Below are 27,692 nucleotides of genomic sequence, written 5' to 3' on the forward strand. Positions count from 1 at the left end.
TCAGGTATTACAACTTTCCTATTATCTACCTTTTAAAAAATTAAATAATTTAGCTTCTGTTAGCTGATTATGCTGAAAATCTTTTATCAACAGCCCAAACTTGATCAAGGGCTGCCAAACTACATCAGCCTCTCACTGAGACTGCCTCCACAGGGAAGCTGGTGCTGAGCAGCAGCCAGAGAAGTTTGGCTCTGGATTTTACCTCTGAGGAGCCATGGGCTAAACCCTGCTGGGGCAAACAGCTTTCATTTTCTGCCAGAACCACTGGGAAATGTCACCAGGGCAGCCTGAGCTGCTGCAGATCCAGCTCAGAGCTGGGTGATGCACAGCGTTCTCTGGGAAAAGCTGGGTGCTGGATTAAATATAGACCTTTTATCTGCTGGAAGAGGTGAATGAGAGCTTTCATGTCACTGAATAGGCTGCTCAAAATCTCATCCTCACCCCTGTGAGAGCAGGGTCAGCAGCAGAAGAGAAAAGCACTGACCTTTAGCACGTGAAAAATGATCAGGCTTCAGCATTTGCACCAAATGATTTATTTGTATCAAAAAGAGCTGGTTTAATGACAAGTGTTTGATAAGGCAGCTTCAGATTTATTTTAAAAAACAGCAACAATGAAAAAATAAACAGGGAAAAAACCCCACCAAACAACCACACCACCAACAAAACACCCCTGACCGTAGATCAATGTAGTGACAGCATCTTGTAAAAAATGTGTAAGTAGTGAAGAATAAACTGGACTGTGTTAGGCAGCACAACTTTGCATAGTTCATGGGCAATTTAATCTGATTTGGATAGAGTGGATGTGTGAAACCGCAGCCCCCATTAGCTGTAGCAAATGTCACAGCTCCTGTCCCTCCTGAAGAAGTCCTCGGGCACGGTCAGGGGTGGCAGGAATTCCACGCAGTCCGTGCTGGGGCAGGGGAAGCACTGCGGGCCCCGGCTGTCCCTGCTCTGCGAGCCACAGGCTGTGCAGCAGCAGGCAGGGCTGGGCAAGGGACACGGGGGGTGGCAGGGCCACTCCTCCATGGGACAGCTGTAGGGTGGGCTGGGGGTCAGCGGGGTGAGGGGAGAGAGCTGAGGGGGAGAGCAGCTGGAGTTCCACGGGCTGGGCAGGTCGGCTGAGCTGGGAGAGCTGGTAGCCTGGAGTTGGAGAGAGAGAGAAAAAAAGAGAAAAAAAGGAGATTTCAGGGGAATGTGGCCAGCAGCCAGAATTCCTGAGCTGTTGCCTTTCTCATCTGGCTGCCCAGGGAGATCCTGGAGGTCCAAACCCAAAGGCAGTTTCTGTTATTAAGGGACAATCTCTGCCCAGGTTGATCCTGGAGGTCTAAACCCAAAGGCAGTTTCTGTTAGTAGGGACAACCCCTAGCAGGAGCTGTGCTGCTATTTGCACAAAATCTACAGGGCCTCTAGAAGGGACATTCCCCATCCTGTAGCCTTTCCCAGTTTATCTGGGGCTCCCCATGGGAAAGCATTCAAAGCTCATGAGCATCCCAGGCTCCTGAAAGCAGCCAGATTCCCTCATTGCTGCTGTTCTACCCCAGGAGGTGACTCCCACTCCCCTTGGGGACAGCTGTGGCTGCTCCCCTGGGTCCCAAAGCTCACCAGGCCCTGGTTGAAGCAGAGCTGGACTGGCTGGAAGGTGTCTGGGGTGTAGTGTGGGGATGGCTGGAAGGCACTGAAGGCTGGCTCAGAGGGTGCATCCGACTGCAGGCAGGAATCTATCAGCTGCTCCAGGTATCCGGGGCTTTCCTCACAGGAGAGGCAGCTGGAAAACTGCCAGGATGGGCAGCAGCTGGGCACAGGAGGGATGGGCTCTGCTTCAAAAGGTTCTAGGAGAGAAAGGAAAGCAGACAGCAGCAAATTAATCAGTGTTTGTCTTCACAAAGGGCAGGATTCAGTGCTCTTCTATGCTCAGTAACCCTGGGCATTTAGACATTAAAACAGGCCTTTCAAGGGCAAGGTGGATTTTGTAGGAAAGCAGAAACCACGAGGGAGATGCTCAAAAGCATGTGGCTAACCCAGGGAATGCAGCCCACTCAGCTATAAAGCTCTTTCACTGCTGGAAACTCTTCAGACCCCAGGCATTTTGGACAGGGATCAGCTGGAAATTCCCTCCGACTCTTGACCCTCTGACCTCCCTTCTGTGCCCTGTTTGCAGCCCCAGAAGGTGCCAGGCAGTGATTTGTTCTTCCCAGCCTGGCAGATGTGCCTTTGCCTCATCTCCAGACCAAAGGCAGCTACATCTGCAGGAAAAATGGGATAACAGGAGGATAATTTGCTTTTTTATCCCCCAAACAGCCAGACAGGAGACAAACTTCTGAGCAGAATAAATGGAGCAATGCAGGACTGATGTGGCATTGTGACCATGTAGTGTTACTGGCCAAAGGGTGAGTTCCTGGAAAGCTCACAGCAGATCTGGCTTTTCAGAATTATTATCTTTACACACCAAACTCAAACATGGTTTAAGCCCTGTCCATGTGAAGGGCACAGGTCTGAAATGCACATTGCAGGGTCAAAGGTGGCAGTGTTTAGCTGGCTGTGGGAGTGAGAAACACCCAAAATACATAAACTGATGGAGACTTTCCAGCCTGAAAAGGCTTTGGCATGTCAGCTTTGGTGTGTCTCACGTTTCTTTATTAACATAAGCAAATGGATTCCCAGCTATCGATGATTTAACAATTTCCTTGTCCATGCAAAGTGTGCACTCACACCTGCCCAGCCTTTCCTCTGTGCTGGGGATAATTGAAGGATCTGTGAGCCCACAGTGCCCCTCCCCTCACCCCTTCCCCCTTTTCCTTGGATATTCACAGGCAGGAGGAGGAAACTCTTGGTGGTGTTGAAAATCTGGTATTTCTCTCACTCCTGTGGATGCTGGCAGGAGAGGGAGGAGAGAACAGAACCCAGCCAGGGGCTCCAGGGCACTCTGACCCTCAGTGGCCCCACAGCCTGGGGAAGGCGACGTTATTCCCTCGGGATGAGCATCCCTTCCCAAGGGGATGCAATTCCCTGCTGTGGGAACCTCAGAAAGGAGAGCCCCGTGCGCTCTCAGCTCCTCATCTGCATCCCCCGGGCTCCCTGCAGGTGCTGATTGGCCGCACCGCGGGTGCTGCCGGCCTCAAAGAAGGGCTGGGAAGGCTCGGGGCTGTGGGAAAAATTGGGAATGGGGCGGGAAGGGCCGTGTGGATGGGCTTTGTACCAACCTGGGTGAGGCGGAGACACAGACTCTGCAAACTGGATGCTGCTGCTGCTGCTGCTGCTGTCCCAAGGAACCTGAGCAAGGAGAAGGGAAGGAGAGGAGCTGTGGCACAGAGCAAGGTGAGTCTGGATTTCAGAGAAAACTCTTTAAATAAACCTTATTTCCCTCCTAACTGTGGCTGGGAAAACCTCCCTGGCATTAGATGAACATTGCACAACACGATTTTTGCTGGTCACAGCACCCACCCCGGGGTGAAGCCCCTGAATCAGCTCCGTGCTGAGGGGCTCTTTTTGCTGCATTCCCGATTCTACAGAACTGCCTCTGAAACTAATGTGTGTTAATTTCCAGGTGCGTCAACCTGGAAATTCCACGGTGAATTCAACCGTGAAGGGAATCCCAAGGAATTCGTAGGGATGGATATTACTGGGAATGAGTAATTAACTAAAGACCACCGCAGGTGTCCCATCAGACTGGATTGATGTCGTTTGAGAAGCAGCTCTGGCAGTGCTCCTTGAAAAGGGACAGCTTCGTTTTTTAAGGAATGCTGGAAACTGAAGCAAGACATCAACCACTTCTAGGAACTTGACCTACTGGAAGGAAGAAATCCACCCCAAAAGCAACAGGATGTTGGCTGCTTGTGGGCCAGGATTTTACTCTGCAAGTACAAATACTGCCGTGGGTTTTCCCCTTAGATTTAATTCATACAGCCCTCCTCTTAATATCCTTTATTCAAGATGCTCTCGAGTGAGCATCTCATTTCCCTGGCAACAACTTCCTGGCACATCCCGTGCATTTAATTCCTTAAACAGTGGCTCTTCTGGGCTCAGGGTGCCTTTTGTCCCTGGTGCAGACGTGACAAGGCAGAGATGGAGTCCCCTGGTTGAGCTTTTCTCAGCACACATCCTGCCAGCCCAAAGCCTCGGGGCTTTTGGGGCGGGCCATACCTTGTGCAGGTCACCGAGGTGACTTCCCTCACCGCCACTTTTCACTTTTTCCTGTGTGGGCACCACAGGGGTTGTGTCAAGTGCTGGTGGGAAGTGAAAACCGGTTCCACGCAGCCCTGGGACACCTGGCTGTGATGAAGAGGCTGCTGCTGTTGGGGCTGCAGGGGAGCAGTGACCCAGCATTTCCAAAACCAGACAATTCTCTTCACCCAGACCTCTCTGCCCATGGATCTCAGGCTGATTTTCGTGCAATCAGCTGCAGCAAAGTGCAGAAGCTGAAATCTGAAAGGCTTCAAGAGCTGCAATGTCATGAACCAGGAAGAAATAATGATTTGCCAAGCTCTTTATGCAAATCCCCTGAGTGGCTGGAGCTGGAGGAATCCTACAAAGGCTGGAAGAGGGAATGAGAGGGAATGTGCACGTGTGTGTGCACACAGAGCTCCAGCCCCTCCTCCAGAAGGGATTGGGCTGCCCAGGTGAGCCTTCCATCCCGGAGAGAGTGACTTTTCTGGAGCAGCAGCTTTGTTTTTTCCATGTATTCCTCAGATTCTCACTCCTTTAGGTCACTGCTGCAGCTACTCTGACTAAATGTTCCTTTCCCCCATCCTCACCAGCATGTTACACTCAGATTTTGGCCCAGAGATAACAATCCTGGCAAAAAAAAAACAAAAAAAAACCAAAAAAACCCCAAAATATTAAAAGAGAAGGTACAAAGCCAACACCACAATACTTTTACTCACTGCTGAACCAGTGGCTGCTTGTCGTGCTCTCCTCTGCTGCAGCAACTCCTTGACTGTGATCTTCACCCTCACACCTTGGTACACCTTGGGCTTTCCTGGAAGAATTTGTGGAAAAACACTTTGCAAGGAGGGAGAATCTCATAGCAAACAGCAAATCCAGCAGGTTTTCAGGTGTGCTCTATGTGGAGAACAGTTTTAGACTTAACATGACTAATTTTTTAGTCTCTGTTTGCAGTCACACTCACAGCCTTCTTTAACACCTGCTAGTCCAGCTTGGGACAAGCAGACACTCATGAAAATCTTGCTGTTGATAATATTTAAAAACCACATGCTTGTTCTTATCTATCTCCTTCTTCCCCTGCCCCCCTTCCAGCTTTCCCAATACCAAGCTCCATCTGGTGCTGCTGTTGGATTCATTTAAATTCCTGACATATTTGCCTCTCTCAGGACCTGAAAATAAATGTGGGAAGCGTTTCATCTGGCAGATGAAGCCCAGGAATAAAACAATGGAAATATGTGGGTGGTTATTCAGAGAGCTCAACAAAACACCAATAAAATGACTGCTTTCTTGCAAAGCCTAGATTATCTCTTTATTCTGCTCATGTACACCCCTATTTATTTCAAACAAGAATTGAGGGTGTGTTTAATCCAGCCAAAACCAGCCAGCAATCACCCGTCACTACCTAATGAGGGATTTTTAGGACAGGAAATGATAAAGAATTTACTTCTTCTGAAAAACCACTTTCACTTGTTGCACTCATGGTAAAACACTCAGCTCCTCTGGCAGTTTCTGTCCTAACTTTCTGCTGGTGTTTTAACTGAAATCACACAATAAAAGGAAACACACCCAGACTGCTCTCTACACTCAAAAAATGCCAGAGCAGGGAGCAGACAGCCCCAAAGGAGGCACCAAAAATAAACTCCCAGCAAGAGAACAGCACTGCCCGAGCTAAACCTGGCCTTCCAGTGCCACCTCTGGGCATGGAACACCTTCTCCAAGGCAGCTGCACAGTGCCAGGAGATCCTGGCACAGAAACAACGCTGGGTTTGCAGGTTCTGCCCACGGGGCTGGGGAATCCTGCACTGCAGGCACTGTCCTCTTGTGCTGTAACCTCTGGCAGCCCTCTCAGTGCCCCCGGGGTGCTCTGGGGGAGGACGAGCTGGGACAGGCACCCGGGGCCCTCCAGAGACGTGACAGGGCTGCCTTCAGGGCACTTTGCTGAGCTGGGCTCAGCTGGGGATTATTCATCTCGTGGTTTGTGTTTTGTTTCTGTTCAACAAGCTGGGGAAAATGAGGGGAGAGAAGGGTGGGATTTAAGGAGAACACCCCGGTTACCAGAGCTCCCTGCAGCCAGGGAGGGCTCTGAGGTAGCAGGGCCAAGGGTAGGATGGTGAGGGTGGGCAGGGAGCAGAATGATGGGGCTGGGGGTAAGGACAGGGTGGGCACAGGGTGGGCAGGGCAGGTGGAGAATCAGGAGCAGGGTGACAGGGACAGGCTGGGGATCAAGGGCAGGGTGATGGATTTGGGACTCAGGGGGCAAGGTGATGGACTGGGGGTCAGGGAGGAGGGTGACCAGGGTGGGTTGCCCACTCAAGGGGCAGAGTGATGATTCTGGGGGTCAGAGAGCAGGGTGATGGGGCTGGGGGTCCAGGGGCACAGTCATGGTGCTGGGCATGGAGGGAAAGGCTGCTGAAGGTGGGCTGGGAGTAGGGTGACAAGGACAGGGGATGGACTCGGGGTCGGGGAGCGGGGTTGGGATTCAGGGGCAGCGTGGCCGGGGCGGAGTATGCGGGGAGGGCACAGAGAGATGCAGGGAGGACACAGATGCAGAGAGGGCACACAGAGATGCAGGGAGGGCACAGAAAGATGCAGGGAGGACACAGATGCAGAGAGGGCACACAGAGATGCGGGGAGGGCACAGAAGTGCAGGGTGGGCACACAGGGATGCAGGGAGGACACAGATGCAGAGAAGGCACCCAGAGGCACGGGGAGGGCACACAGATGTGCGGGGTCCCCTGTGCCCCCCCGGCTGGGAGTGGCAGCACAGCCCCCCGGGCAGAAGCCCCGCTCGGTGCCCGGCGCTGCCCGCGGAGCCCCTTCCCGATCCGGCCGCGCTGGCACCCGGCGGGCAGCAGCCGATCCTTCCGTGCCTCCTCCCTCCCTCCTCCCCGCCCTCCCCGCTCTCTCCTGCCTTGGCAGGCGGCATCGCCTCGCTGGCGAAGTGACCCCGGCGAACCCCGAAACGGCCCCAAAGCGGGGTGTGGGGGCCGGCGGGGGGACGGAGCGGGGCTTACCGGACATGCCGAGCCGGAGCGGGCAGCACCTCGCCAGGTGCCCGGTGCAGCAGCAGAGGTGGCCCCTGCCCCGGCCCCACAAGCTGGCCAAGGGGGCAAGAGGAGTCAGGCTTGAAATTTGGGGGTGAAGGGACCTGCCTGCCTGGTGGTAATGGCAGGTGGATCCCGACAATATTATTGTTTTATCCCTACGGGTATAAGTTTGAGTTTTTCTCTCCTAATGCCAAGTATTTAAAACCTCTAGAAACCAATGATTTGACAATCAATGATTGCGCGATACTTTCAATTTGAATATTCAAAGGCTCCACAAAATGGGCTATCTTTTTGTGAAACCGAGCACATCCCCATCTAGCAGAGGGTCTGGGGGAATAGGATTTGGTGGGGTCACCCTCCCCACCCTTTGCTTTTGGGACATTTGCAGGGTTTTATCCATCTTTCCCTGAATGCAGCAGATGCCTCCAAAGCAGCTCAGTGTTTTCCCCTCAGATGCACAGGCTGGGCTCCAGCCCTCTCATATTTCATTTGCTACCTGCAGTGAGCACTCTGCAAGAGGCCGACTTGCTTTTTGCACATTTTTTCACGTTTTAAGGCCAAATTCTGAGGTTTTGGGGCCAAAATGGCAGTGGGCAGGTGTGGCCTAACAAAGAGGCTGCCCTGGGCACCCAGGTGGTTGAAGTTACCTGAGCCCCACTTCTCCCCACAGCATTCCCTCCCCCTGCCTGGATGCTGGGCTCACACTGGAGTTTATTTGTGCTTTCCCCCAGTTCAGGCTGTTTGCCTGTGCTGCACAAATTGGCCTTTTCCTCACAAGCCTCAGTGCTGCCTGCCCTGGCAGCTGCAGCTGTGGGGTTCAGCATCTGGCTCAGACTTTTGGGATGGCCATCCCTTCCCGGCAAAGTTGGAACTGGGTTTTTAGGCTGCCTTTAAGCTTTTCCCTGAGGACCACAGCCTCAGCCACGGGCAGGGAGTGAGGCAGAGAGCAGGCCAGGCTGTTAATCATCTACCAGCAGCTCAGGCTGGCTGTCGTCACGGCTGAATCTTTTTTTTTTTCTTTTTTTTTCCCTTTAAGTTGAACAAATAACACTTGATTTCTGTGGAGAGTGAGGCCATTCCTGGCTCTGAAATGTGCCCCTGCAGCTCCTGGTAGGCCAAGCCTTGCCTGGGACAGCTTTATAGGGACACAACCCACCAGGAGAGGAGCCCACCTGCTCCAAGCACAAAGGAATGTGCTCTGCAGGGAGGGGAGGGGGTCTCACTGAGGAATTTGGGATCTGAAACCCTTCCCTTACTGGGGCTGCACCCTCCTGTGGGTGGGTGCAGGCTGCAGGGAGCTGGCATGGTGATTGTTTACCCCTGTAAGCAGAGAGCAGAGCCTGCAGGCTGCCCAGCTCCAGCCCTGGGGGAGCTGGATGCCCTCAGGAACCACAAGGCAGCAGAGTTCTGGCTGTTCCTGGGCTTCAGAGCACTTCCAGGCTGAGGAAAGTGTGTGCCTGAGTGGATCAAACCCTTTCCAGACAGCTCAAACCCCTGTTCCTGCTCCTGCCCCAGGGCCTGAGGGCAGCACAGCCACCCTGGCCTGGTTCAGGGCCTGCCCTTCAGCCCTGGCAGGAGGAGCAGCTCAGATGGTCACTGGGGCTCAGCCCAGCTGTGGTGTCAGCTGTGGAGTGGAAAAGGCTCAAGTTGGACTCAGGTTTGGGGGGCAGCAGGGCTGGGTGTGGGCCAGGAGAGCTGCACACACCTGAGGTGAGGGGGAACAGCTCAGGTTTGGGGGAAGGAGAGGCACACACCCTGAGGTGAGGGGGAACAGCTCAGGTTTGGGGGAAGGAGAGGCACACACCCTGAGGTGAGGGGGTACAGCTCTGGCTGGGCAGGGCCACCCCTGGAGGCTCCACAGCTGCCACTCGTGGGAGTGGAAGGTGCTGGGAAAGCTCAAAATGCCCCCGGGTTTGAGGAGAAAAGGCAAGGAGGGATTTAAGCGCCTCATCCCCACACGTGCCCTGGCGCTGGCATGCTCCAGAGCCTCCTGCTGCTGCTGTGGGTGCCAGGCTGGGGGGAGAGCTGGGCCAAAGGGGGTGACCCCTCCGTGGGACAGAGCAGGGTGTGCTGCTCCGGGAGGGTTCCACGGCGCTGTTCGTGTGTGCAGAGCTACCTCTAGTGGCCACAGGGCTGGCTACCGGTGCCATTGGCACTGCCAGCCCACCTGGGTGTCCTGGGGCTGGCTACCGGTGCCATTGGCACTGCCAGCCCACCTGGGTGTCCCTACCGGTGCCATTGGCACTGCCAGCCCACCTGGGTGTCCTGGGGCTGGCTACCGGTGCCATTGGCACTGCCAGCCCACCTGGGTGTCCCCAGGGTTGGCTACCGGTGCCACTGGCACTGCCAGCCCACCTGGATGTCCCCAGGGTTGGCTACTGGTGCCATTGGCACTGCCAGCCCACCTGGGTGCCCAGAGGCTGGCTACTGGTGCCATTGGCACTGCCAGCCCACCTGGGTGCCCAGAGGCTGGCTACCGGTGCCATTGGCACTGCCAGCCCACCTGGGTGTCCTGGGGCTGGCTACCGGTGCCATTGGCAATGCCAGCCCACTTGGGTGCCCCCAGGCTGGCTACTGGTGCCATTGGCAATGCCAGCCCACCTGGGTGCCCACAGGCTGGCTACTGGTGCCATTGGCACTGCCAGCCCACCTGGGTGTCCTGGGGCTGGCTACTGGTGCCATTGGCACTGCCAGCCCACCTGGATGTCCCCAGAGCAGCCCACCAGGTGGGTGTGGATCTGCTGTGGGCTCATTCAGGGTAAAAGAGGTGTCGGGGAGGGGGCGTTTGGTGCCCTGCAGGGGTGGAGAGGCTTCCTTGGGCACAGGTCAGCAGGCAGGGCAGTGCCCACACCCTACACAGCCCCCTAAACATTTAGGCTGGGAAAGCTCTCTGAGGAGGGATCCTTGTTGGTAGGAAAACCCGTAGAGCACAGAGGTTTTTCAGGGTGAGTATTTTACTTGTGGGGCTGGGAGAAATTCCTTTCTCGAGGCACTGGAAGGCAGCACCCTGAGCTAAATGTGGTGTGTCCAGTGATTTTGTTTCTAACAAGAGCACAAAGCATCACGCTTGAAGGAGCAGTTTTAGGAAGGAGCATAAAATTTGCTTTATAATGGTCTGGTTTTCTTTCCTCCAGCTCTTCTCTCTCCTCAGTAAGGTCTCCTGCCTTCATAAGTCCCCCAGAGGGCACTTCCATCCTCTTTGGCCCAGGCAGAGTGCTCGGGAAGGTGTGGTGGCTCCGAGGGTGGCTCAGGGCACAGGTGGCTCATCCTGGAGGGCTCACTGGCCACGGCCATGAACGGGGACAAGCTGTAGGGCGAGGTGGCTGCACAGCTGGGGGAGTAGTGAGCATCTTCAAGGGGGTGCAGAGGGTAGTGCTGGGCTCCAGGGAGGGCTGGGGTCCAACCTGAGCCTCGGAACGGGGCAGCAGCTCCAGATTCAGTCAGGGAGAGGCAGCTGGAGGTGGCAGGGAGCGGCTGCAGAGGCTCTGAGCAGGCACTGTCAGGCTGGCTGAGGCTTTCGGGTGAGGGCTGCTCCCAGGGCTCTCTCTGCAGAGAAACAGGGAGAGAAGGCAAGGAAAACACTTAGGAACAAAAGCCTGTCATGAAGGTAATGGAATATCCATCCCTAGGAATGCCCAAAGGGTTTCTGTGGCTCTGGAGCAGTATTTGGTGTTTGAGCTGTGGAACCTCCATCCTGTCAGCAGTGTTTGGTTTTTGAAAGGAAACCTCCATCCTGGCAGCAGTGTTTGGTTTTTGAAAGGGAACCTCCATCCTGGCAGCAGTGTTTGGTGTTTGAGCTGTGAAAGGGAACCTCCATCCTGGCAGCAGTGTTTGGTGTTTGAGCTGTGAAAGGGAACCTCCATCCTGGCAGCAGTGTTTGGTGATTGAACTGTGAAAGGGAACCTCCATCCTGGCAGCAGTGTTTGGTGTTTGAGCCGTGAAAGGGAACCTCCATCCTGGCTGCAGGGCCTGGAGCAGGGTCCCCCGTAGGACTGACCAGATCCTACAGGATCCAGGAGCTCTGTGGTGGAGCTGTGAGTGGAGCTGGGATAGGGAGCCTGGAGTCACCAAGGGCTGTTTCTAGAAACTCAGGGAGGGAGAATTTCATAAAATCATGGAATCACAGAGTTATCCTGAGTTGGAAAGGACCCACCAGGATCATCAAATCCTGCTCCTGGCCGTGCACAGGCCACCCCAGCAATCCCAGCCTGTGCCTGGGAGCAGTGGCCCATTCAGAGCAGAATGGGATGTCTCCAGGGATGTCTCCAACAGGAACAAGGGACAATTAGATGGAAGCAAAGGGAAAAACCCTCCCCGCAGAGCCCAGCCCCACCTGCCACGGCTGCTCCTGTAACAGCCACACCCTTCCCCCACAAGTCCCCCTGGCTGAACCCCACATTTACAGGGGGTGACCCTCCCTGGGGGACAGAACCATGGAGGCACTCACGAGCAGGAAATGCCCCGTGTCGTTGGGGAAGGATGGCAGGAGAGGGGGCACGGCCGGAGCGCTGAAGAAGGAGCTGGTGGCAGCTGGGACAGGAGGAGCACGGTGATCCCCGAACTGCTCGCTGAGATAGGGCTCCAGGAGGGCTGGGTAGCCCTGGGGGGCAGAGGGGTCACAGGGGAAGGGTTTGGAGCCCAGAGGGGAGGGATAGGCATCGCTGACAAACTGCTTGGTGCTGTGGAAATCCAGCTCGGTCGGGAAGGATCTGCGGACGCCGTAGTAACCAGCCGTGGTGGGTGAGCCTGGGGACAGAAAAAAGAGTGGGAAAGTGTAAAGAAAATTCTAACAGCTGCCACAGAATGATGGACACCCCTGTGGGTGCAAAGCAGAGCTCTTTTCTCTCCAGCATCACCCAGGAACCCACCCTGCCTTGACACAGGTGTGTGAGCCCAGAGGTGCTTTTGGTTCCACCTGGTGACTCCATCTGCAGCAAACCAAAAGTGTTGGGGAAGCTTTAAATAGGAGGGCAGGGAGATGGAGGTCAGCTCAGCCAGGCTGTGCTTCCTCCTTACTCTGCTCCAGGCCCTGGGGAGGAGGTTCCAGCCTCACTCTGCTTTCCCTGCCCGAGAGCCAAGGGATAAAACAGGTCAGCTCCTGGTTTTGTGCTTTCTCTCCAGCTCCAGGGAAAATGGGAAAACACAGGAGGAAAAGGAGGGATTCTGTATGGCTCCTCTGCTAAAGGAGGTGGGAACTGCTTTAATTACTCTCTTTGAGGATTTTATACAAATTATTGCTGTTCTTTTTTTGATTCTTTTAATTACTTTCCTCCTGGGCTCCCTCTGAGGGGTGGCCCCGCTCTGGGGCTTGTTTCACATCCTCTGGAGGAGGACAGAAGGGCTGTGCCAACCCTCCCACCTGCATGGAAGGTGTTTAGCACTGGAGGGAAAACCTCACCTGGCATTTGGCCAAAGGGTGACGGTGCTGTGCTGGTGCTGCCCTGCAAAAGATAAAGAGATGTTTGAAAGAATGACTTTTCAAAGCAAGGCAGCTCTCTGAGTGGAATTCACACACATTATTTGAGCCTGGGTGCTGGAAGGGTTTAACTCCACGATTTCCTCACGGGAATTAACAGATGTAGGCTAAGCAGAGATTGTGAAGGTCTTGTGCAGAGCTGCTAAGAGGAGGAGTATCAAGACAACTGGCTTCTTCCTCCTGTCCCACAGGGTCCCTCAAAGCAGGCAGAATGCTGAGGAGTCTTTGAGTGTTGGCACAAACCAGGCAAGGTGAGATCTGAGCCCTTGAGTGGCCAAAATGGGCAGATTCCAGCCCATGTTCCAGCTCAGCTGTGCTGGGTCTGCTGCCCCAGGGCTCCTTTACCTGCCCCTTCCTGGCAGGCTGGGTAGAGAGTTCCTAAATCCTCTTTGGGTCCTACAGCAATGGTTATGACAATAATAATTATATTATTAATCATCATCCTCTCATCTTGGTCCCCAGGTGAAGGAGAATTACCCCTGGAGTGACCCTGGTGCTCCCAGTGCCTACTTCCTTACAAAGCACCCTGGCCAAGGCATCTGCTCCTCTGGAATCCCACTGAGCTCTGGTTTGGGGGGCTCCAGGCCCCCAGAGCAGGAATAGAGAGCCCCCAGCTGCACTGCTGTCACTCTGCTGTCCCTGGCCATGCTGGTGGCACACTCTGTCCAGTTTGCATAGTGCAAACAGGAGGTTCCTGCCATAGCAGGCAACCAAATTTAGAGGTTAGATTTGAATTAAATTTGCCAGCTCTGAGGACTTCCTTCTACTGCAAGGGAAGGTTTGCAGCTGCTCCCTGCTCCACCATGGAAATGAGCTCTGAGCCTGCACAGGCCACACGGGCTGCAGAGGTGGCAGGAGGTGACAGGAGGTGTCAGGAAGGAGCCCCTGGGCTTGTGGACAGAGGAGTGTCCTTGTCACACAGGCAGGGCTTGCACCTGTCCCCAGCTGAAGCCATCACATGCAAATCCAGGTCACTTTTAGAGGAAAAAGCCAAGCTGGGAGGGTCAGGCAGCACAGATGCTGCCCAGAGGACACAGGCTGCGGGGATGGGAGCTGGGATGCTCTGCCCAGCTCCCTGGCACGGCTGGCAGCCTCCAGCAGGGATCATTTCCAGTCAGCAGAGCATTTACTCTTTGATCCTGTCTGTTCAACAGCTACTGGAACTGCCTGGCTGTGTGTACACACCTGTGGGGGAGAGTCCCAGAGGTGCCAGGAGCTACCAGGGCTTCACCTGCCTGAATTCAGTGCAGGAGCCTCTTCTGCAGCCCATCCTTGGCCTCATCAGAGCAGAGCCCTGCATTTCATTCCCATCCTTGCTCCTTATCAGCCTTAATTGAGACCCATTAGTTAATTTCCTCCCTGCAGTGCTTCCTTTCCCTGCCATGGGAATGGGGAGCCTGGATCTGCTGCAGCTCTGCTCAGCCTCCCTGGGGCCCAGAGCGTGTCCAGCTGTTGATAAGCTGGGCTCAGCCTGCCCTGCCCGTGGCCAGGCACAGATCCTGCCTGGGATTGCTCCAGAGAGCTCTGCTGCTTCACTGCCTCCTAACTCACCTATAAATCTGCCTAAATTTAAGGATCCAGCTCCAAATAATGACCTGGCCCTGCCCTGTGGCAATGTTTTGGCTTCAGGGCATCCCCTCTCTGGGCCCAGTCTGTGGTGGAGCAGCTGAAGGAATAAAAATCCTCCATAAAAGCAAAGCTGAGCCTGGGCAGGGCAGTGCTGGCTTTGAGTCCCTGCTCTGGGAGTGCTGCTGGGCACTCAGCAATGAATCCTCTTTAAACCACAGCACAGCACTGCTTCACCTGTGCAGGCACCCCCTTCCACACCTCAGAGAAGACAGGAATCCTTCCACCCTGCAGAGGACACCTGCAGGTTCACACCAGTGCAAAGGAAAAACCAGAACCTCCCTAAAGCTCAGCCCTGAGCGCTGCAGTTGGTGCAGAGCCCTGATTTTGGGGGGGTTTCCTCACAGCACACCCTGATTTCCATCACTCCGTGTGTGCAGGGCCTGGCTGCCAGGAAATTGTCGAAACCTCATCCCAAAGCTCTGCTCTGCTGAGCCCTGACCTCCCCAGCTCAGCACAGCCTCCTCCAGAAGCCTCACACCAACAACAGCTGGGCTGGTGCATTTCTGGAGCAAAGATCACCCTCAAACACAAGATGCAGCTAAATTACCCTGCATCACCAACAGCCAGAGGGGTGTTCAGTTATCTGCCCCTGGCTTTGATTCTGGGTTGTTTTCTGAGTTATATTCTGCCAGACAAACAGAGCTGCACTTCCAGCTGCCCTTTTCATCATACGTCCGAGCAAATACGGATGTTTGCCCTGCACAATCACTTTTTGTCTCTCGCAGGGAATGAGCAGCAGGGCTGGTTTTTCATCAGGTACACACACACAACTGCTGGGCTGTGCAGCACAAAGCCAAGGGCAATAAAGCAAGGAGGATTTTACACTCCCAGGGCGTTTCCACTGTGGCTGTTGAAGCTGCCGCCTCCACAGAGGGAGCAGGTCAATGGTGATAGCACCAACAGGAGCTGTTTTCTCAGCTGCTTCCTAAGAACTCTTCCTAAATACCTGCCTGCTGGGACTGTGTCCTCCCCAGTGACTCTTCTCCATGGCTCAGGGGGCTTCTGCCTGCCTGCAGCAGCTGGAGCCTGTGGGGATGGATGTGTGGCTGGATTTTGCTGTGTTTGGTGATGCCCAATCCTGTTTTGTTGGTTTTTTGTCCTGACTGTTTTGTTGCAGAGTTAATAGGCCTGAAAGTCACAGCAAGTAAGTCCCTGTGAGGCCTCTTCATAAAAAAAAGCCAGAGATGAATGGTTTTGGGGAAAAAAGCATCAGAACTCCCAATTTCTCCCTCTCTCTCCTTGCAGGACACAGCTCCAGCTCCCCCTCCTCTGCCAGTGTCCCAGCCGGAGGTGAGGAGCTGCTGCCCAGCAAAGGTGAGTGCCAGGAGCAGCCAGGAAAGGGCTCCTCCTGCCACTGGATGCCACCACATCCTGCCACCACAATATTGTGTCCCCTTCTGGGGACAGCCTCGCTTTCTGGCTGGCAATTGAGGAATAAAAACCAATGTAGTGCAGCAGGACTTGGGTTTCCTGTTGCCATAGAAGCACTTTAAGAGGAAATCATCTCTTCCAAGCTGATGCTTGGCCTCTTTCCAGCCCATCACATCCCTGCATCTCCCCTGGCACCCTGAGAGGAGCTGGAAGGAGCTCAGCATTCGGGGAAGAACAGATATTTTCAGGGCACTGACTTGTCCAAGTGTAGCTGGTGGAAAAGGAAGTTGACTCAGGAAGGTGTGAAAGGAAAAAGGAATTTAACATCACTGCCATGCTTGAAAAGTGGGGGGAAAAAAGGGCTTTGAGGCATTTAAGGTTGACAGATATGAAAATCAAGGAACCATCAGTGATGTCTTGGGGCATTATATTAATTATATTAATATTGGCAGTGCCCCAAACTCTCCTTAAAGCAGAGGGTGGGATGACTTTATGGGGTTAAAAAAGGGGGTGGGGGACGGGACGGGACTCACGCTGAAGCGGGAGCCGCTGCTCTGCCGGGATCGCTTCTCAGCCAGGAGATCCTTGACCGTGTGCTTCACTCGCACTCCTTGGTACACCCGTTTGCCAAAATCTGCAGGGACTGAGGGAATGCAGAGTTCAGGGAAAGCACAGAGCAGCAAATTCATCACCTCTGTGCATCGGGTTGGGGGGGAAAATACAAATCTGCAATTCTTAGATTTAGAAATATAGAAATATTTGTAATCTAGACATATATATATATTTCAAGATACAGAAATTATTATATATATAAAATCTGTTCCCACATATAGAGAGAAAATATAGAAAATATATTTTAAATATAAAGATATACATATATTGATACTATTAATATAGAAAATATATTTTAAATATAAAGATATACATATATTGATACTATTAATATTAATAAAATATTATGTTGATATTAATAGAATATTGTGTTAAATATATTAAATATATTTAAATTATGTTAAATATAGTAATTGTAATAAAATATAGAAAATATATAGGAATATAGAAATATTTCCATATAGAAAATATATAGGAATATAGAAATATTTCCATATATAAAATATATAGCAATATAGAAATATTTCAATACAGAAAATCATCCCTTAGGACCTGACAGTGAGAGCAGAGGAAAGCCTCCTGTGTCCTACCCTCTCCATGCAGATCCCTCTCTGCCTGCTGCTTTTGGGCTTTTGTTTTTGCAAAGGGAACCCCCCGTGTCCCCTTTGGCTCAGTTTATTTCACTGATATTTCAGCACAGGGGTCGTGGCTCAGCCTCTGCTGCCTCCCAGCACAGCTGTGATCCAGGGAATGCCCTGGGGATGGATGGATGGATGGATGGATGGATGGATGGATGGATGGATGGATGGATGGATGGATGGAGTGGCTCCTGTGAGCCTCCAAAGGAGAAAGGAGCTGCCTGCCCAGCCTGTTTTGTGTCCACAGCCAGCCCAGGCAGCTGCTGGGGCTCTGGTTTATCCAGATTGTTGGGAAGGGTCCCTGCCGTGGCACCTGCAGGGTCTGGCTCTGGTTTTTAGCCCTGGAGCACAGCACAGCCTAAACCAGCTCTGGGTGGCTTTGCCATGAGGCATCTGCCCTCCCCCTGAGCCTGGAGTGAATTTTGGGATCTGCACGCTGTGCACAGAGGTTGTGGCACAGGTGAGAGCCGAGGGACAATGCAGGGACAGCTCTTTTATCCTGCCTGAACCCAGCTCGCACCTGCGGAGCCAGGGAGGACTTTCCATGTGGGCTTTTCTTGAATTATCCCGGAAAAACCTCCCTGCCTTTGAAGCTAATCCCTTGGAAAACACACAGGCACGCTCTCCTGAGGGAGAGCAAACTGCCAGGGCACAGCTGATGTGTTTGATCTCCAGGATTTCTCATTTGGCTCTTCTGCCCCTCAGGATGTGTCCCTTGGCTCCTTTTCTGGTGGCATTGTGGCCCCAGGTGCACACACACACCAGGCGAGGTGAGAGGGTTTAAACAGCTTGGCCTTGCCCCAGATGTTTTGGTTTTTTTTATTTTTGGGACTATAGCAGCTGCAAATTTCGGCAAGTGGAATTTTATTTTGGTGTTTGAGTACTGACCAGAGAGCTTCAGCCAAGGCCAGGCACAAAGCAAACACAAAGCAAGGGACAGATTCCCAAAAATGAGGTGAAGATGAGAGCACCAAAACAAAAAAAAAGCAACAAAAGTGGCCAGAAATGGATATCAGCTCTCACAGGTGGAGGAATTCCAGCAGGTCTGGTGCTCTGAGGTTTCCTGACACCTTTGCTGTGCCCTGAAGGCATTAGGAAAGCTCCTCCACACCCCTCTGCTGTTCTGGACTGTTGAGGTCGCTTCACTCACATCCTCACTTATTCCCCCACCCAAATTGTTTTAATTCAGCAACACTCAGCCTTCTAACCCTGGGCTGAAGGTGTCACACAACTGAACCTGTTGCTGCCAGTGGATTATCCAGAGACATCTGATGCTGAGCTGTCAAAACTTCAGATAACTCTGCCACTGGCAGAAGATTTTCTTCCCACTGGGGAAGAAAATGCTAATTCAGGCCCGAGTTTCTATCATTTCCAAGCAAATTGAATCCAATTTCACATCACTTTGATCTAACTGCCTTTTGAAAAAAAAAAAAAAATAAAGCATTGCACTGTGAAGGAATATAAATTCAGTCTGGAGAAGGCAGAATATGACTTGATACTATTAAATTCTTGGGACATTTAAGATGTCACATGTCTATTCTAGATAAATTTTTGTGGTTTTTTTTTTTTTTCAAAAGGAGCCCAAGGACAGCACAGTTTGTTCCTTCCCTGATATTGCCATGAAGATGTCTCAGCTTGTGAAGATCTGAGCTGCTGGAACTCACCTGTTTCCATTGTTGGTGCTGCTGACGAGTCCCAGCTCCCAGATCCTGCAGGAATTTGGGGAAGATCTGTCCCTCATCAGCTTCCCAGAGCAGAGTGAAGCCTGTGCTCATAATTCCCTGGGAAAGTTCCAGCTGAGCCTGGCGGAAATGGGTTTTCTAGAATTTAGGGATGTCTCCAGCACCATACCTCGTTTGGGATTTGCTTAAATGCAAATCCCTGGATCTGTGTTTCACTCCACTTTGCATGGTCAGTGTGGGTCCTTCCCCAGGAGCCTCCTTCCTCTCTGAGCTGACTTTTCATGGCTGAAAACCAGAGGGGAAAGGAAAGGAAAGGAAAGGAAAGGAAAGGAAAGGAAAGGAAAGGAAAGGAAAGGAAAGGAAAGGAAAGGAAAGGAAAGGAAAGGAAAGGAAAGGAAAGGAAAGGAAAGGAAAGGAAAGGAAAGGAAAGGGGAAAGGAAAGGGGAAAGGAAAGGGGAAAGGAAAGGGGAAAGGAAAGGGGAAAGGAAAGGGGAAAGGAAAGGGGAAAGGAAAGGGGAAAGGAAAGGGGAAAGGAAAGGGGAAAGGAAAGGGGAAAGGAAAGGGGAGAGGGAGCTCCTGACCCACACTAAAGGTCTGGTGGCCACAACTGCCGTGGCCACTCCTCTGTGGCAGCAAGACCTGGTTGTGCAATATCCTGATGCCTTTGGTGCTACCTAAAACCAGAGGCCAGGCAGAATTAAGGGAATAAAAAGCAGTTTTATTTATTGAAGGGCCTTCAAAGGGAATAAAAAGCAGTTTTATTTATTGAAGGGCTTTCAAGTACATTTAGGGCAGACAAAACCCACCCAAAAATGGACAATGGGTCACGGGTTTCACACTTTTATAAGTTTGATCCATTTGCATATTGGGGGTTAATCTTCCAATTCCAGCTTCAGCCAATGAAGTCATTGACCCCAAGTTTGCTGCCCCAACTCCCTTTTGTTTCCATCTCTCAGGCCTGAGGCAGTGAGGTGTCCTTGACTGCCAGGCCTGCAGAGGAATTGTTGTGTCTGCCCCAAATGGGGAAGCAGCAGCTCCCACTGTGTGTGGAGTTTGGAGTTCCGCACTGAAGAACTGCAGGATACAAATAGAGGAAAAATATAAAAATCCTAAGGCGTCAATCCCAATCAATGAACAAAGCCTTCAAACCAAAAAGAAACATTGATCCTGTTTTATTTAAGGATGCAGGACACATTTTATGGTGCAAAAGGAAAGGATCCATCCCAGTTTATTCAAGGATGGAGGACAAGTTTTATTGTGCAAAAAACAAGGATCCATCCCAGTTTATTTCTCTCTTTTTACAGGGTTTTTAAAGACCATCCCCTGTCCATCCCCCTGTCCATCAGTAACAAGCTGTCACCCTGTATTTATTGCTCACTCAAACCCCCGCTGTGTACATGCAGAAAAAAGTTGTTTGTGAGAGATAATTTCATTTTTCTAGCAGTGTAAAAACAGTTTATACAGGTAGCTAGTGTTTACCACAGCCCTAGAGCCCTTCCTCAGAGAAAATCATGTTGTTTCCTCAATCCCAGAGCTCTTTCTCAGGGAACAAAAGTTATTTTTCCCTGCTGCAGAGTTCTCACAAAGAGCTGTCAGCTTCTCATGGCTTCAGTGGGCCCCAGGCAGGATTCAATTTTCAGACTTTTGGCTGCTGTTTTACAGCAACATTTCCCCACAAATTCAGCCTCTCACGTGGCCTTGCCTTTCTGGGGAAGGGTTTTTTGTTTTTTTTTTTACAGTGTAATTATTTTTTAAGTGTAATTATTCTTTTCTCTTTGGAGGAAATGAAGAAGCACCGAGAGCAGCAGCAGCAGCTGGCCAAGGCTGTGTCTGGGCAAGGCAGGTCTGGAGCAACACCCCAAGCAATTCCCAACGTTTGTAACCTGGAGAACCAGCCAAGTTCTCTGCCTGCTCAGGACTGGGAGGGCTCCACACCAGCAGCACTCCAGCCCCTGTGTGCAGAACCTTCCCCACCGTGTGGATGGATTTTTATACAAAAACATCTCTCATTTTCAGCCCTTCCGTTCTTTTCCTGGTGTGGGGGGTTTGGCTGGCAGGTAACAGAAGGTTCAGGAAGCACCAGGTGGGCCGGGGCAGGTGGAAAGTGGCACAAAAAGGAGCTGGTTTTGCTCTGTCAGCAGCAGGCTGTGTTTGCCAGCTGTCCCCTGGCACCTCCTGGGCTGGAAGTTGCTGTGAGGACATTCAGGTTAAATCCCCATCCCGTGGCTGCTCCGTGCAGGTGTTTTCTGTGCTGCCTGCAAAGCAATTCCACTGAAAACGGGGAGAGGACAAAAGCTCAGCCAGGCTTCTTTGAGATGAAAAACCTCTTACCTGCTGTTTCCTTTGCAAAAATCACCACACCCACATTTTCTGGGTAGTTTGGTGGAGCTGGGCACGTGTTTTCCATTCACACAGGGCAGAGCTGGGGCTGTGGTGGGATTTGCAGAAGCTCTTGTGGTTGGCACGACACGCTCTGGGCACGTTCTGTAGAGCACCTTTCAAAAAGGGCTTTAAACCCTTTCAACCCCTTTTAAAAAGGGGTTTGAACCCTTAAAAACCCTTCTAAAAAGGGGTTTAAACCCTTTTAAAAAGGCATTTACCTGTGCCAAAGCAAACTTAGGGAATTGTGCCTGTGCTTTGTGTAGCAAACCCCTGGAGCAGCAGCTGGGGCAGTCAATGTGTGTTTAATTCCATCTGATGAAGGAGAAGAGAGAATTTGTGGCATTATCTCACAACAAAGAGCTGCAGAACTGATGTGGTTGGTGTTCAGTGTTGGCTGAGTCAATCCAGGGGTGGGTTTTCAGTGTGAGGACGCGTGTTTAAGCACGGAATTGTTCCGGAAGCACCAAAAATTAACTGGGAATGGTTTGGTTTGGAAGGAACCTTAACACTCACCCCATTCCACCACACACCTTCCACTGCCCCAGGCTGCTCCAATCCCCGCCAACACCTTGGACACTTGCAGGGATGGGCATCCAGAGGTTCTTTCCAGCGCGGAGCGCTCCCGGCTCGCGGGCCCGGCCTCTCCCCAGCCCCGGCCGGGATCTGACGCTGCCATTACCCACGGCCCTAAACAGCCCGGGAACCTCCGTGCCGCACCGCTGCTTCCCGCCGGGGCCTCTCGCCCGCCGCGCGCTGGCAGCGCGTTCCTGCGCTGTGATTGGCGGCCGGGCGGGCGGCGGCCGCTGTGATTGGCGGGCGGGCGCGCGCGGTGCGTCTCGTTCCGGTGCCCCCCGCGGGGCAGAGGCGGCCGGCGGTGGCGGCGCCGCTCTCCCGAAGCCCGCGGGTCCCGCCGGGCTCGGGGCCGGTTCCGGGCGGTGTCGGGAGCCCCGGGCGGCCCTGCAGCAGCCCGGCCATGCCGCCCGGCCGTGCGGGCGGTAAGGCGGCCGTGGTGCTGCAGTGCGAGTGGCAGCGGTGCTCCTTCGTGGCCTCGGAGATGGAGGAGTTCTGCGGGCATGTGGCGCAGCACCTGCAGCAGCACCTGCCGGGCCAGCAGCGAGGCGACATGGACCCTCTGGGTGAGGGGAGAGGGAGGCTCAGGAGGGCCCTTGTGGCTGGGCACGGCTCCCTGACAGGAGGGGACAGCCGGAGGGGGCCGGGCTCTGCTGCAGGGAACAACAGGACGAGGAAAATATCCTCGAGTTGTGCCCGGGGATGTTCAGCGTGGACATGGGGGGATTTCTCCATGGAAAGGGTGCTCGGGCCTTGGCAGGGGCTGCCCAGGGGGGTTTGGAGTGCCCGTCCCTGGGGGTGTCCCAGGAAGGGCTGGGGGTGGCACTGAGTGCCCTGGGCACAGCTGGGACTCCATGGGCTGGGGGCTCCAGCCTAAAAAACTCTGTGGTTTTCTGCCCAGAGAAAGCTTCTGGCCTTTGTTCTGCTCTCCCTGGGCAGAGCAGGGCTGGGTGTCAGGAAAACACGGGTGGTGTTTGAGCTGCACCAGCTGGGCTGGGCTTGGGGGGTAAAGGGACTCGGGGGGACCTTCGAGCTGTGCTGCTGTGTGGGGCACGAGAGGGCTGGGCTGCAGAGGAATGCTTTGTGTTGCAGAGCAGCAGTTTGAGTTGCAGAGTAGCTGTCTGTCTGTCTGTCTGTGCTCCAGAGGAGCTGTCTGTCTGTTCCAGAGGAATTGTGTGTGTTTTAGAGCAGCTGGCTGTCTGTCTGTGTTCAGAGCAGCTTCTGTCAGTCTGTCCATGTCCAGAGCAGCTGTCAGTCTGTCTGTCAGTGTCCAGAGCAGCTGTCTGTCTGTCTGTCCTTGTCCAGAGCAGCTGTCTGTCTGTCCGTGTCCAGAGCAGCTGTCAGTCTGTCTGTCCATGTCCAAAGCAGCTGTCTGTCTGTCCGTGTCCAGAGCAGCTGTCTGTCAGTGTGTCCGTGTCCAAAGCAGCTGTCTGTCTGTCCATGTCCAAAGCAGCTGTCTGTCTGTCCGTGTCCAGAGCAGCTGTCTGTCTGTCTGTCCCAGAGGAGTACACGTGCCTGTGGCAGGACTGTGGTTTCTGCTCCCCGGAGAGCTCGGCCGACCTGGTGCGCCACGTCTACTTCCACTGCTACCACACCAAGCTGAAGCAGTGGGGGCTGAGGGCCCTGCAGGGCCAGGCTGACGTCAGCCACTGCCAGCTGGACTTCCAGAGCAGGAACATCATCCCTGAGATCCAGGAGAACTTCCTGTGCCTCTGGGAGTACTGCGAGGTGAGAGCGGGTGTGCATTTGTGGGGTGCCCAGGTGAAGGGGAGGAAGGATGGATCTGACTCCATGTTCTCAGAAGGCTAATTGATTAAGATTTATATGATATGATATGATATGATATGATATGATATGATATGATATGATATTATACTAAAGAATACAGAAATTATACTTACAGAATGCTAAAAAAGATAATAATGAAAACTTGTGACTCTCTCCACAGCTTGACCCCAATTAGCAAATAAGTCAAAACAATTCACATGAAACTAATGAAGCAATCACCTGTTGGTGAACAAACTCCAACCACATTCCAAAGCAGCAAAACACAGAGAAGCAAATCAGATAATTATTGTTTTCCTTTTTTCTCTGAGGCTTCTCACCTTCCCAGGAGAAGAACCCTGGGCAAAGGGATTTTTCCAGAAAAGATGACTGTGACAAGCAGGGGCTCACTGGGAAAGGGGAGCTGCTGGCTCTGTCTGGAGCTGTGTGGGAGCATCTGGGCTTGTCCTGGTCTCTCTCACCCTGCCCTGTGTGTCCTTGCCCCCTCAGAGGTCGTTTGACAACCCCGAGTGGTTCTACCGGCACGTGGAGGATCACAGCTTCTGCTCCGAGTACAAGGCAGCAGGGAAGGAGAACCACGTGCTGCTCTGTGGCTGGAAAGGTTTGTGGGAGCCTGCAGGGCTTCTCCTGAGAGCTTTGGGCTGGGTGGCAAACATGGGAACAGGTTTCAGAGAGCCCTTTAGCCTTCAAAAAGAGGTTTTCAAATTTCATGGTTTTGACAGTGAAATATTCCTGCAGAAGTTTACTCAGTTGAGTGCTCAGACAGAACTTCCTATTTCTGTGTAATCAGTACCTTGGAGAAAAGGTTGATTTAGTTTGATTTTGATTTTTTTCATTAATTTCCCGTGTTTGTGCAATTGCCCCAACTGCTTGGGGGGCTCACACTGGTTGTACTGTGGCAGAACCAGTACCTCACTGGTGATTTTACAATATCACCGTGCTGATCTCACCCTGCTCTCTGGGGATTTTGGAGCCTTGCTGGCCAAAACAAGACGAGGAAGCTGCTATTCAGTAGACTGTGTCCCTTGGGAGGTCTCTGAGCTGTGCTGTTCCCTCCCCAGACTGCAACTGCAGCTTCAAGGGCCGCTGCAAGCTGCGGGAGCACCTGCGCAGCCACACGCAGGAGAAGGTGGTGGCCTGTCCCACCTGTGGGGGGATGTTTGCCAACAACACCAAGTTCTTCGACCACATCCGCCGCCAGACCGCCCTGGAGCGTAAGGCCTGGGGCAGGGAGGGGCTGGGGGCTGCTGGGCTGGGATGTTGGGGTGGCTGGAGGTCCCTGTGCCCTGTGAGCCAAGGGTGGGGTGTGCTTGGAACAGCCTGGATTGTCTGCTGAGTGATGGCAGCTGCAGAATTCCAGAATCGTTTAGAGTGGAAAAGACCTCTGAGATTGAGTCCAGCCCATGAGTGATCCTCACCTTGTCAGCCAGCCATGTCCTGAGCAGGGGTAGGGACTCTCCCACCTCCCTGTGCAGCCCCTTCCAGCATCTGACCATCCTTTCCATGAAGAAATTCCTCCTGAAGTCCCAGCTGCACCTCCCCTGGCCCAGCTTGAGGCCGTGTCCCCTGGGAAGTGTCTCCTGGCAGAGGCAGGATGGAGGCTGTTCCTCCTGTGGGGACCCAGGGCTGCACACCAGCGTTTCCAGCCCCCTGGACCACCTCTCCTCACTGCTCTCTGTGCTGTTCTCCCTGCCCTGGTCTCTCCTGTGCCCTCCCTGCCCCCTGGTGCAGAGCAGAGGTTTCAGTGCTCCCACTGCTCCAAGAGGTTCGCCACCGAGAGGCTGCTCCGCGACCACATGAGGAACCACGGTGAGTGAAGGGCCCTGCTGCCAGCTCAGCCCCCTGGGCTGCGTGCTCTGCCCTGCTCTGGGGTGACATTTCTCCCCGTTTTTGGCCCAGTGAACCACTACAAGTGCCCCCTGTGTGACATGACCTGCCCGCTGCCCTCCTCGCTGCGCAACCACATCCGCTTCCGGCACAGCGAGGAGCGCCCCTTCAAGTGTGACTACTGTGACTACAGGTGAGGACCTGTCCCCAGACCTCCCAGAGGCCTCTGTGTGTGTGTGTGTGTGTGTGTGCTGCAGCTCTGTTCCCTCACATTGTGCTTCCAGCTGCAAGAACCTCATTGACCTGCGGAAGCACCTGGACACTCACAGCAAGGAGCCGGCGTATCGCTGCGAGTTCGAGGCCTGCAGCTTCTCTGCACGCTCCCTCTGCTCCATCAAACTGCACTACAGGAAGGTCCACGAGGTGGGAACTTGCATTGCTCGTGATGCCCCGTGTCAGTCTTCTCAGAGAAGTTTCTGTCTCCTTCCCTGCACGTGTGGGCCGGTGGAGTGCTGACGTCACTCTCTGTGTCCCTCAGGGTGACTCCGAGCCCCGGTACAAGTGCCACGTGTGTGACAAGTGCTTCACACGGGGGAACAACCTCACTGTCCACCTCAGGAAGAAGCACCAGTTCAAATGGCCCTCGGGACATCCTCGCTTCAGGTACTGCTCACCTTTAGCTCCTCAGTGCCTCCTCTCCAGTGCACCCTGCGCTGTGCTGGCAGTGCCTGGGCTCTGGTGTCTGTAAATGTGTTCAAGACCCTTTTCCCAGTGGCTGGGAGGCACTGGGCAGTGAATGTTCTGTGGGATCTGAGCAGTGCTGGCTGGCAGCTCCAGGGCAGTGGTGCCATCACTGCTGCCTCTGGTGGGACACTTCTGAGCTTGGCAGGGACCAGGTCCAGGTGTTCTCCTCTAGAGAGATCAGTCTTGGGACAGAATCCTCTACTGCACACCCTGTAGGAAGCTCCAGAGGGTTTCCAGAGCCTGAAAGCTGGGAGGGGAAGAGGATGGACTTGAAATGCTCCCAGTGCAGCAGAGTGGTGGAAGGAGATGGGCTGGGGAGGGATTGAGCCTGGCACAGAGCTCAGAATCTGCCACATGGGTGTGCCTTTGGGAGTAGAGGCTGAAACACCATCTGTGCAGCACAGGGACTGAAAGCTTGGCTGTTGCCCATCTCCTGGAAGGGGAGTGTGCCTGGCTGACCCCTCCTGTCTGTGCCCAGGTACAGGGAGCACGAGGATGGCTACATGAGGCTGCAGCTGGTGCGCTACGAGAGCGTGGAGCTCACAGAGCAGCTGCTCAAGGACAGGGAGAAGCGTGGGGAGGCTCTGGATGGCTCCAGCGAGTGCCTGGTGCTGCCCGAGGGCGAAGGCAACCTGCAGGGCATCCTTCTGGAGCCTCCAGCAAACCCTGCCCCAGCAGAGAACAGCACATCAGAGCTGCCTGTGCCCCCAGCCTTGTGCTCTGCTCCCAGCCCTGAGCCAGCACGGCCGTGCCCCATCCCAGGAGCTTCCTCCTCCTCTTCCTCCTCCTCAGAGCAAGGAGCCAGCAGCACCAGCAGCCCCATCATCCGTGTGGTGAACAGGACCAACGAGCAGGGCCAGAGTGAGACTGTCTATTACGTGCTGGCCAGCACGGCCTCGGAGCAGCAGGCCACAGCAGCCCCGGAGCTGGAGGAGAACGTCATGGACAGGCTGCAGAAAACAGCTGAGGAGCTGGGCATCCAGATCCTGTGAGGGGCTGCCCCTCTGCAGCAGGAGAGCTTCAGCCTCCTGGGGATGTGCTGCTGGAGGAATGCTTGGGGACAGGGCTGGGCTTGTCTTCAGCCCAGCCTGGCTGGCTGCGGGTTCTGGTCAGCGTGGGGAGAGGGGAGGGACACATCCCCCAGGTGTGAATCAAGTGGTCTGAGCTGGAAGGAGCTGTCTGCCTCCTCCTTTTGGGGATTGAAGCCTGTCAAGCTTCTCCCACCCTTCTGGGAGGTTTGGCCTAGGCCTGGCAGGGTGGAATGGTCACCAGCTGTGCCCTTCTGAGCCTGTTCCCCGGGCAGGATGGTGTGTGGAGCACACTGGTGCTGAAGCCTCTTCCCTGGGAACACGTGTGGCCCTTGGCAGGCCTGTCCTGCCCCATCCATGCCTTTTCCAGGGGGTATCATGCCTTCATCAGCACTTCCTGCACACATTTCCTGTCTCACCTGCTGCTGCTGGTGGTGTTTGCCTCCCTGATCCCATAACCAGCACTTGTCTGTGGGAGGACAGTGCTGGAGCTGCTGTCCCTTGCAGGCCAGTGCAGCACTGGGACATTGGGAGCTTCTTGCTGCTTTTGGCATCCCCTGGGTGTCCTCCCCACATTGGGGTTTGGGCTCCTGGTTGGGCAAAGTGTACTTTGGCAAGACAAACATCAGGCTGCCAGGCCTAGCAGTGTCTGGTGTTTTTCTGCTCAGCCCTGCCCCTGCCAGCCGTGCTGTGCTGGGAGGATGGCACTGGGATGGTGCAGGGTGGGAGGTGGGCACTGA

General features: G+C 53.8%; 3 protein-coding genes across 3 annotated transcripts; 1 reads left to right on the forward strand and 2 right to left on the reverse strand.

The window, feature by feature from the left end:
* Nucleotides 1-546: 546 nt before the first annotated feature.
* Nucleotides 547-7,182, reverse strand: COLCA2 (colorectal cancer associated 2). The gene is made up of 5 exons (XM_041461107.1): nucleotides 7,176-7,182; nucleotides 4,881-5,017; nucleotides 3,201-3,270; nucleotides 1,603-1,829; nucleotides 547-1,140 (listed from the first exon to the last, which is right to left on the reverse strand). The coding sequence occupies exons 1-5, from the start codon at nucleotides 7,180-7,182 to the stop codon at nucleotides 823-825; spliced, it is 759 nt and encodes a 252-aa protein (XP_041317041.1). The 3' UTR covers nucleotides 547-822.
* Nucleotides 7,183-10,355: 3,173 nt separating this feature from the next.
* Nucleotides 10,356-16,373, reverse strand: CUNH11orf53 (chromosome unknown C11orf53 homolog). Its single transcript, XM_041461108.1, has 4 exons — nucleotides 16,218-16,373; nucleotides 12,607-12,649; nucleotides 11,656-11,954; nucleotides 10,356-10,754 (listed from the first exon to the last, which is right to left on the reverse strand). The coding sequence occupies exons 1-4, from the start codon at nucleotides 16,371-16,373 to the stop codon at nucleotides 10,356-10,358; spliced, it is 897 nt and encodes a 298-aa protein (XP_041317042.1).
* A 5,464-nt stretch (nucleotides 16,374-21,837) lies between these two features.
* Nucleotides 21,838-27,590, forward strand: LOC121350297 (histone H4 transcription factor). The gene is made up of 9 exons (XM_041461513.1): nucleotides 21,838-22,134; nucleotides 23,070-23,296; nucleotides 23,843-23,954; nucleotides 24,415-24,567; nucleotides 25,085-25,162; nucleotides 25,253-25,373; nucleotides 25,465-25,603; nucleotides 25,719-25,843; nucleotides 26,403-27,590. Exons 1-9 carry the CDS (start codon nucleotides 21,972-21,974, stop codon nucleotides 26,914-26,916), a joined length of 1,632 nt encoding a protein of 543 aa, XP_041317447.1. The 5' UTR covers nucleotides 21,838-21,971; the 3' UTR covers nucleotides 26,917-27,590.
* The last annotated feature ends 102 nt before the right edge of the window (nucleotides 27,591-27,692 follow it).

This window comes from Pyrgilauda ruficollis, unplaced genomic scaffold (assembly GCF_017590135.1).
Source record: "Pyrgilauda ruficollis isolate IOZ18807 unplaced genomic scaffold, ASM1759013v1 scaffold15, whole genome shotgun sequence".
Lineage (NCBI taxonomy): Eukaryota > Metazoa > Chordata > Aves > Passeriformes > Passeridae > Pyrgilauda > Pyrgilauda ruficollis.